At 37.2% G+C, this 10,561-nt stretch overlaps 1 protein-coding gene across 1 annotated transcript in view; it reads right to left on the bottom strand.

Moving 5' to 3' along the window:
• The window catches only part of emc2 (ER membrane protein complex subunit 2), a 28,317-nt gene extending 18,503 nt beyond the window's left edge, over positions 1–9,814 (bottom strand). Inside the window, exons 1-5 of the mRNA XM_007563332.2 lie at positions 9,717–9,814; positions 8,931–9,044; positions 5,504–5,568; positions 3,813–3,898; positions 1,808–1,865 (exon numbers count right to left, since the gene is read on the bottom strand). Of these exons, the coding sequence (XP_007563394.1) occupies positions 1,808–1,865; positions 3,813–3,898; positions 5,504–5,568; positions 8,931–9,044; positions 9,717–9,756 (363 nt within the window). The 5' untranslated portion in view covers positions 9,757–9,814. The remainder of the gene's footprint in view (positions 1–1,807; positions 1,866–3,812; positions 3,899–5,503; positions 5,569–8,930; positions 9,045–9,716) is intronic.
• Between the last annotated feature and the right edge of the window lie 747 nt (positions 9,815–10,561).

Here is a 10,561-nt window from a genome sequence, read left to right as displayed (position 1 = left end):
TTTTTTTCCTGTGTGCTCCGATAGCCAAGCAACAACATTTTGTTGCAAATTTCACTGTTAATAAAATAAGTCTAGTTCTGACATCTACATCTGTATTTATTTAGATTATGACAATTTTCAGCTTGATTGGCCGTGACCGGTGCCCAGCCAGTAAGAAACTAAAAAACTAAAAACTTTTCAGTGTAGAAGTTGTCACTGATCTAAGGTGGTTAGCAAACCAGTTTAAGAGAGATGGAGAAGTTTGAGAGATTAAACTAACAAGGATGTTTACAGTGTAAAAGAAAAAGTTTGGAATTTAACTGTGTTAATACTAAAAATCTACATCCCAGTGAATCTTTTGCACTTTTTTTCTTGAGAATCCCACAGACCAAGTATTGGTTAATTGTTTCAAACCGAGTTAACAAACTGAGCTTGGAAATTATTTTAAGACAAACCTAAGTTTTAAGTTGTTGCAGCTCATTTTCTTGATTTGTATTGAAAATCAAGCGTAAGCAGAATACAGGTGCTAGTACAGATAAATACCAGCTACTAAATAGTATTTCAATTCAAGGGGAAGCGAAAAAAGTGTATACTTCATAAGGCCATGACAGAAAATAACAGAGAACCATTGCCATAGTCAAAGATGTTAAAGACAGCTTAGAAAGTAAAATCCTTGGCCACTGTCTGTTTTATGATTAATAAAACACGGTGTGATGTCACATATCCCTATATGACTTACTATAATTGGCTGGTTATGGCAGGAAGGCTAGACAAACAATCTGAACGATGTTCAAATGTCTTGTTTTTTTGTGTCTTGTGCATTAGCAAGTCACACCACTACTTACGATTCAGGTTAAGATACAATCTAATAGTTTTCTTTAGAAAGCAGCATAGTTCATAATTCATTGTCTTTAGACAAAACAAGAATGTGAAGCAACACCTGAAAACTTAGCAAAGTGAAAAAGAACTGCGTTTTCCTTTGCTACCACAGGAGCTAATGTTTGACATTATTTTTCAAGTACTATACGTTTTAAACGCATAGCTGGATGTCCATCTGAGAGAGATATTGACCAAACCTTAACCAGCCTTGTATTGATGTGTCAGAGGAAACTTGTTGAACTTTTCTGGGAAAGTTGGGGACGGCCGTAGCAACAGTGAATCCAGGCAAAGTTTCTTTGTGAACCTCTTTCAAATAAATCACTCCCACAACAAGCCACAAGTACTGAGGGGAGCAATTACCAGCAGGTCCATTATGCGAACGGACAGTCACGTGGGAATAAAAGAACAATATCCCAACATGCAAGTCTTCCCCCGTAATGAACTGTGAACTGAATTCAGAGGACAAACGTCCAGTAGCGTTCTGTACAAAACGCTGTTTGGAGTTTACCACAAAACAGACGTTTCAAGTGAAGTCAACGAATGACAAAAAAAAAAAAAAAAAAAAAAAAAGAGGAAAAACATGAGAACGTGGATCAGAAACTTTGGGACCCTAGGAGGTCTGATAAATCACCACCTTCAAAGACCGGACCTTTATTAACATTTCACTCCCAAACATATATAACACTGACTAAGATCATGAATCACCTCTCAGTGACCCAGCCCCACACCCTAATCAGTCTTCAGCTGTGTGTGTGTGTGTGTGTGTGTGTGTGTGTGTGTATGTGTGCGCGTGATAGGCTGATCAGTACAGTGATTGAGAGCAGTGAGGCCAAAGAGCTCAACTTAGTGAACTCCTACCGCTAACACCAAAGTCAGGCAGATTTAAAGCGAAGATGACGACGTGAAGCCGAGTTTGAGGCTAAGCAGGCAGATTTGTTGTCCACCTTACCGTGTTGGTGGGGTCCTCCTGCAGAATGGCGTCGTAATGTTTGTTGGCCTCGTCGTACCTTCGCAGACAAAACAGAAACAGGTAGAAGTTAGTCGTGGGAAATGGAGTGAATTTAAGGTAATGCTTACAGCATGGCAGAAGGCTGATTGAAGTGAAGGCTGCACAGAAATCATTTTGGCTTTGTTAGTCGTGCAGCTCACACTGTGACATGGCAATTTCACCTCAACAAGTTATGAACACAATAAGAACAGATCGAACCATTTTTACTATTGCATGCAACCGTTTACAAGTTCACTTTGGTTAAAATGAATGAAATTGCTGCTCTTATGAGTTTATCTTGAGAGTTTTCACTTTATCTAGAGCTTTAGATAAAGTATTTATACCCGTCAAACAGCTCGCCCTTTTTCAGATTTGTATTCGTCAGGGTGTGTACGCTTTTCTCACAGTACAATTCAAACACTTTTCCAGCAATTTCAAAGGAAGTTACCAAACTTTTCCAGCACCACACATTGGAGATAAAAACAATTTTAAAAAAAAAGTCTGTCTTGTTATTTTTTTGTATGTAAACTTCAGGTTTCAATTGCAAATAGAAATTTCCAAATTTAGGCTTACAATCAAAAGATTAAATTGCACTTTACTACAAAACCGTGCAGGTCGAATAACTTCTAAGGAGTTTATACAGAAATCAACCCAACTGAAGACACCCAGTTGAAATTCAAGCATTTCAAGGATTTGAAGGACCCACATGAACCCTGATTTTTACAACAGTTTAAAACCCCGCATCAATCCTTCTGATTCACAGTCAAGCACCACTTGCATTGTTTCATCTCATCAATTCAAAACAAAATACATTGAAGTTTGTGGTCATGAGACACTTCAGCGATAGGGAGGCTGTATGAGCTATAAATACCAAATAATGTAGGAAAATCTGCACTTCACTTGTCATATCAAATCAGGCACCAAGGTGTGACTGCCGACTGTTTTCTTCAGCGCTGAAGCGCCGGCAGCCGGAGCCGTGGCTCTGTGACCAGAAGCCATCCCACCCACAGTCTGCAACATACAGAGGCAACTCTGGTTCCCATTAGCAATGCACAGCCCCATTTCCAGCCCTGACGCTTCCCTCACATTCACTTTATTACTCAGCCACACTTTGGGAGATTTCAGATGGCACCAGGCAACCACTCACGAGCCACTTTGATTTGCTTTATTTATTCAAGAACCAAGTGTGTGTTTGCACATGTGTGTGTGTGTGTGTGTGTGTGTGTTGAAGAGGAAGGGCTATACTGTTTGAAGTTGTGTCATTCAAGTGGAGCTCTGTCTGCAGCCAATTAGATCCTACTGTGCAGTTTATTTAATCTGACAGAGCCCGAGCAATCTTTCTCAATTATCACATAAACTGACATAACCAATAAACCAGCAGAGGTGATCCTCGCCGAGTCATAAACAAACCGAACTGTCCGCGCCGGGGCCGACCCGTTTACGCCTCGTCCTCCAGATCCGTATGCCGAGTGTAGCAAAGTGTCAATATTTACCAGGCTAAGACCTTTTCGCAGGAAAGAAACCAAAACAAGACAGTAAAAGTGTAAAAATAGAGAAAAGGAGGGAAGAAATAAAGCAAAAAAATAAATAAAAAAATAGAAATGGCGGTAAAGAGCAAACAAAATGAGAAAAGAATAGCACAGAAACCAGAAATGACAGAGGGACCCCTGGAATAACAGTGGGAGCCGACCGCTTCCTTCCCGGGAATCCCTGACACAAGCTAAAGGGCCACAGGAGCACGCAGGGCTGAGTCGCTGCTCCCCGTCCACCCACCCTCCCCACTTCTTCTTCTTCACGACGAACGCCGGGCGATCCAATATAAACACAACGTACTGTACATAAACACGCCCTAGTCGCAGCACCACTTAGGCTCTGCAAACACTTTTTCCTTCCTACCCTCATCTCCCAATTTAATCACACAGAACCGTCTCTGGTGCTGCTTTTCTTTTGGCTCTCTCTCGCTTACCTTTCCAAAGCTTCCAGCCTCATGCCCGTTAATCGCTTCACTCTGTGGCTATCTGGAAACTGCTTCCTCAGTTCCTGTAGACAGGTCTGGAAGGAAGTGGGGGGGGGGCAGAAAAAAGAAGAAAAAAAAAAACAGACCAATTCAGGCAGTGGTATTTTTATAAAACACTTGTTCTCATGCAGGTACCATAGAATTTCTTAGGATTTGTTCCCCATTTTCTTTCTATAAACAGAAGTGACTGGTATAATAACCTGGCGTACCGCCAGCCGCCCCCCTCCTTTGTCTGACGACAACTTGTGGTTAGTCTGCAACTCATCTGGGAAACTTGCAGCCACAAAGAAGAAAAATAAGGATTCTTACTGCAACTTCTTTTATTGCTTTTCCACACAAAGGTGGAGTTTATACCATATGATCCAAGTCAGAACTGCTACAGTGCCTTTTAAAGGCCTGAGGGTCACATTTTGTCATGTTTCAATTAGGATTAAAGCGATTAATCGGCTTAATCGTGACTAGTTGATTTTCGAAACTATCAACTAATTTAGTAATAAAATAATCTGTTACTGGAGTGTACAGCTTTTATAACATGCCATTGGCTGTGAGAGCTTACTGAAAGCAGCCAAAACTGAATACAAACACATACATTTTGGATTTAAGGTGGAAAAAAAATCCACCTTTGTTTTTGTTCTACCCATAATTTCATAAGAGGCCTAGTTTTAGCTTCACCCGGATCACATTCTATAAAAAAAATATATATATCTTATATATATCTTCTATTGAGCATTTTTTTTGCTATCCATTAATCAAAAATGGCTAATGTGGTTAAATGAAAAATATGCAGAATGTGCCAATATTTTTAACCAATTCATCGTCAGGATAATCGATTATTAGAATAATCGTTAGCTGCCGCCCTACATACAACTTGAGCTACAATGGAATGGTTTAGATCAAAACATATTCATGTGATGTTAAGGCTGGTGAAATCCTTCCCAGCATCCTTTTCTTTCACTTCACGATTATACCCAACTTTCTGTTCATCTATCAAATGTAAAACATAAAATAAAAATAAAAAATCAATAAAACAGCTTGTAGTTAGTGGTTGTAATGTGACAAAAAGTACACTCATTCAAAGGTTATGAATATTTTCACAAGGCACAGTAGAAAAAATATAATAAAAAAACATCCTCTGCACTAAACTGAATTAAATGGAAAAATCTACCGAGCGACTTGGATTGCTTCCACAAGTCATCAGCTCAACTAAGGTCCTTTGTTTTGTTTTTATTTTAAGCGTGGCAGCTGGACTGAGAGGATCGCCAACAGACAGCTCATTTTAATAAGTAAGTCCTGCCTTGTTCCTCCTCAATGAATGCCACATTTATTAATGACTAAACACTTCCCGTACCATCTCATGTCTTTTGTGCTGTGCTTAAGACCTAAGAATACTTAGGAACATTAATAAGGCAGAAGAAGAAGAAAAAAAGTCAGAACAACTAATTTGCTACAACCTCTGAATTCCAACTATTTTTTTTCCTAAAGTACAGACGGAGTCAAATAAAAATGACTTTTTATTTTTAATATATTTTTTTTTTTAATTTGGCAGTGCGGGGTGTAGAAAACTCGAACTGGCTGTGACAGGGCGAACGATTAACTTGTGAAGCTTTCTGGGCGTGTGAGGAAGTGTGGCGAAAACTCACCAGAGCCAAGTCGTCCCGACTGCAGTCCAATGCGGCGATCATCACTTGCTCATAAATAATCCAGACTGGGCAGAAGAGAGACAGACAAAGAGGACAGTGTTAAATGCCCTTTCCATTCGTTATGAACACACGCAAAAAAAAATAATAAGATCCTAAATTCTACCTGGTGTGGAGTTTGCCCTTGAGAGCAGCTCCCCCCCCTCATATAACCAGCCTTCCAGTTCACTTAAAATGACTGTTGCATTTCATTTAACTCAGAATGCTACGTTACTAAGGTAGTGGTGTCCACACCTTTTTGCAGAGGGGGTCAAAACTGGCAGGTCATGAAGTTCTTTAAAAAAAAAAAAAAAAAAAATCAATCAATATTAAACTAATTTTTGCATTTTTAGTTTAAACTTGCTCAATAATAAACATTTTAATGAAATCTCCTACATCAGTAGAGATATTTTATATTTTATACAAAATATAAAAAGGGCTTTGAACTGTGGACACCCCTGCCCTACGGCAAACTCACAATTCTAGTAAAATCAAGCATTTGCTTCAATAGAGAACAGAGAATATTGTAATGTTATCAGTAATCATGAAGGTCAGCAAGAACTTTATAACTTCAAACCTTATAAAACATAGGTACTTTAAACTTCTCATACCTGAAATTCTGCAGTTTATCTAGAATCATATTATAATAACTCTGCTTATGTTTTTAAAACAGTGAACACTCCTAATCCTTTCTAATCTGCGGTGAACTACTATAATCTCAAAAAACCTGTCAGATTTTTGACATACCTCAAAGGTAAACTGTTTTTTTTTTTCTTTTTTGTTTTGTTGTGTTTTTCATTCAATCGGATTCGGCCAGTCGGCCTTTTTAAATATCGGTGATCGGCCAAAAAAACTGCAATCTGTCCGCCGCTAGAAAAAAAAACAGTCCCCCGTTGCACAAATGTTAAAGATACAAATTCTGTTGGTAATAAAATCCCTTATGTAAATCTTTAGAATATTGTTATACATAAATATTTCATGCATATACATTTATCCATCCATCCATCCATTTTCTTACACCCTTGCCCCTTAATGGGATCGGGACATATACATTTAGTGAATTGTATTACATTTGTTTCACACTTCAATTGTTTTTACAAAATGAAAAGTGTTCCAAATGTATCCAATGCGTTTAACCTTATATTTATTCAGTACCACTACCAGAGAAAGCTAATGCTAAAATCTAAGCTTCTGAATTCTGCAGTAAGTATGAAACACTTATTTTCCCCATTTTAGTTTATCATTATAAAAGACTGTCAGCCAGCCAACAAAGACTGATTATTTGAATTAGTACGACGTGTTAGACAAGGCAAAATTAGCACTTCCTCTGTGAAGCACAGGTCCTCATAAAAGCCTGCAGACAGTGCCAGAACAAACAACTTTTTTTCTTCTTCTTCTTATGTTACTTTAATGCTTCCAGCTTTTGTTCCAATAATTGGCATCTCATTTACAGCTAATTTGGGATCTGGGCTCAATAAAAGCATGGCATGTCAAAGTGTTTGTATCGCTCTCACGAGGACAGTTGACTGCATGCACTTTCTGAACCAATAAACACAAGTAGTTGCAGAGTTCAGTTATTTTTGCCTTTTTTTTTTAAAACAAATAAATGTAATTCGAACAAACGTACAAAAAAATCTAATCAAATAATCCATGTTTTTACTCGGACATCATTTTGTCTACATACACTTTGATGCATTTTTTTTTAAGGAATTTGAAGACATCTATGAGAACCAGCCTCACAACTCACGTCACTATCTCCTTTCATGTAATGGCAGACAAACTTAAAAAACATTGAAATCATGGCTCCATAAGGGCCATACCAACGTCAGAAGTCCCGCTTTTTCTTTAAGCAGAAGATATCTCTATAAATGACATAAGCCTCTCTTGCCCTGAAGATATGACATGATATTTACGGAGCAGCATGTATGTCTCAGCACGAAGGACTCCTCAAATCCTCACCAGAGGCACGGCTGTGTTTAAAAAACGAGGCATCAAACGTCCAAGGAGCCGCCATAATCCCTCGCCGATACCGTTTCATTATCCAACCCTACAGCAAAGCGACTCCCCTCGGTTTACTCTCTTGCGTCGCTTTTGGTCTCAATTGTTCCAAACGCGTCACTTCTGGAGAGACGTTTCTGGACACCGAACGCATCCTATGCCTGTGGATTTGTTTTTTGACCGTTCCGAGCAAAAAGCAAAGCCAGACAACTTCCAGTTCAAAAATATGGATGCGTTTTAACAAATTGTGATTTTTAGCACAAATTTGATTCAATTAGTCAAGATTAAAAGAGAAATGTGCAGAAAGTATTGCTGGGCCAAAACTCAAGCACAACACTGTTCAATTCAGAGATGGCATCATCAAGAGGTTAACAAGAGGTGTGCTTTGGTGTGGAAGTTGTTACTGAGAAAAACAAACTCAAAATTAGCTAATTTTAGTATAAGTGAAATATTTAAAAAAGGAATCAGAGGCTGAACAGAAGGTTTAAGAAGATATTTAAAACGAAATACATGGAGGTCGACAACAGGGAGCAGATAACGGGAAGGCAAAAAAGTTTAGGCTTAACCAATAAGCTTCTTGTATTAAGATTTCTTTAAAGAAAATAAAGAGCTAACCAAGTAAAAATATACATTCCCTCAAGAATATACATAAAACTGCTATTTACAGGTACTAATTGCTAATTGGTTGGTAATATAAGATCTTAACAAGACACATAAGAGATGGTTAAAAATTGTGAGAACAGGTAAAAACCCAGACATCAGAATCAGACAGTCTTATTTTTCAGTGTTACCTCTGTGAATAGAATAGCAAGAAGCGATAAGACTTAGATAAGATTTAGTTACAAAATCCTAAATTTAGCAGGTGTTAATTCATGCCAAGTTTTACTTCAGTCTAACACAACTTGAAAAAAATCTATATCATAAAGACCTGTTGTTTATATCCCTATTTGTGACTAAAGTATATTTCAATTCCTGATTTTTCTAAAAAATCTTGACCTGAAAAAAAAAAACATGGCTGATGTTCTCAGTAAAGCTAAATAAACATAATGTGATCATACCTGTAAAACTAATTCACCACCACCAATGTAATGGTTGTTGACTTTTTTCTGCGATTGGTATTTTTCTTTTTTCTTTTTAATTTTTTAAAGAATCTTTACAACCACATTCTTGCCTTTAAACTGAACAATTGTGTTATTTCAACATTAAACAAATTCATGACTGTCACTTAAAAGACATCATCTTCTTCAAGTGTAACACCTACTTGAATTTTAAGGTTACCATTACTATTACACAGGCACTCGTTTTTCTTATAAAGTTCTGCTTGTTCTTCTCCACAAGAAAAATAAAATAATTAATATAAGCATGTTTTTAGTTGAGAAAAAAAACTACTTACTGTCATCCCCCAGTTTTGATGCATGTTCACTGATGAGCTCTTCACCAACATCCACTATCTGTTCACTATTTCTGCAGTTGTCTTCTCTCCATTTACGCAGTTTGTCTCTCATCTCTGTACAAACAGATATTCAATCACATAAAATCAATTATAATTTCCATCATTACTCGATATTAAGCACTTGCACACTTGAATATGTGTAATCTGGTCATTTTGGTATTTTGCACAGTACGAATTTGCTCATGTAGCAATGACTGCTAGCCATTTTCAGCCGCACATCTTTCATATAAAGTACATAAAATAAACCTGAACCATGTTGACTATGAAACTACACCTATATAACATGCACCTCACATGACCAGTGAAGCTTAAGAGGATAAGTAACATCGCTGACGTTACGTTACAGTTATTTTTCCTGTACACCAATAAAGAGTTAGCATATTGTTAGCCGTAACCATTAATGACATACTTTTACATTTACGAGTCGTTCTCGTTCAGACAAGCTACAACCTCTAAACTGTATAAATGCGCCACACAGTTTATTATCAATTGAAAACCACTGAGGAGAAGCTAAGCTCGTTTTGGTGACAGTGTGTCCGCTAAGTTGACAGGTTAGCACTGTGAGCTAATTAGCATTTGCTCAGTTCTTCACAGACGTAATTCCGTGTAAATTTATCAATTTAACAGCGAGGACCAAACGTTGTACTATAAAGCGAGAAAATCAGACAGCTTAAAAGGCATATGAGAGCATGCCACTGCGTAAGAACAAAGAAAATGTATTTTTACCTTCCCACCCCACGTCGTACATTTCTGACAAAGACGCCATCTTTTTACCCCCTCATATGACAACATACGCCACTGCTACGTCAGAAAAATGCCGACTGGAGGCGTGCCTGAACAAAAATAAAGTTTTTTAATATATACTGTAGTGCTTAAAAACTATTTGCCTCCTTACAGATATTTTCGCTGCTATTGACACAAACATAGTACATAGTACAAACATGCACATAGTAGGATATCTAGAATAAAATTTAAACACGTAAATTAAACACAATATTTTATAATTTATTAAGATATAATAATAATAATAATAATAATAATAATAATAATAATAATAATAATAATAATAATAATAATAATTTACAAGGAGCTGTATGGACATTTTTATTCACTCTTCTTTGTAGAATTATTTTATTTAAGATGCATCGCGAGAACTCAAAAACTTTACTTTGTAGTTACCAAATTTGAGACTGAACACGGCTTTTCACAAGATGTATGTTAATTACCGTTAATTAATGACTTAGTGAGGGGAGAATTTGCAGATCTTAAACATGTGAGTGTGACAACAACAAAAGAAATACATTCTATTTTGCAACCATATATTTTACATCACAAAAAAGTACTTTCAGCTGTAAACATGGTGAGCACGTAATTTCCTAATGACTTTCAAGCCCAATTTGAGCTTGTCCTATGCAGTGTAAACCTAAACGTGTGCAATTGTATAGGAGTCAGCAAAGTGCAGCATGATTACCAGGAGGCTGTATCCCATATCAATTTTTATACAAATCTTTATCAAAGTATTGGATAACAAGGTCCGCCTATGCCATGACTTTTTTTTTCCCCTGGAAAAT

The sequence above is a fragment of the Poecilia formosa genome, unplaced genomic scaffold (assembly GCF_000485575.1).
Source record: "Poecilia formosa unplaced genomic scaffold, Poecilia_formosa-5.1.2 Scaffold0, whole genome shotgun sequence".
In the NCBI taxonomy this organism is placed as follows: domain Eukaryota; kingdom Metazoa; phylum Chordata; class Actinopteri; order Cyprinodontiformes; family Poeciliidae; genus Poecilia; species Poecilia formosa.
Note: the sequence above shows the minus strand (reverse complement) of the source record. Positions and strands in the feature narration are given on the sequence as shown.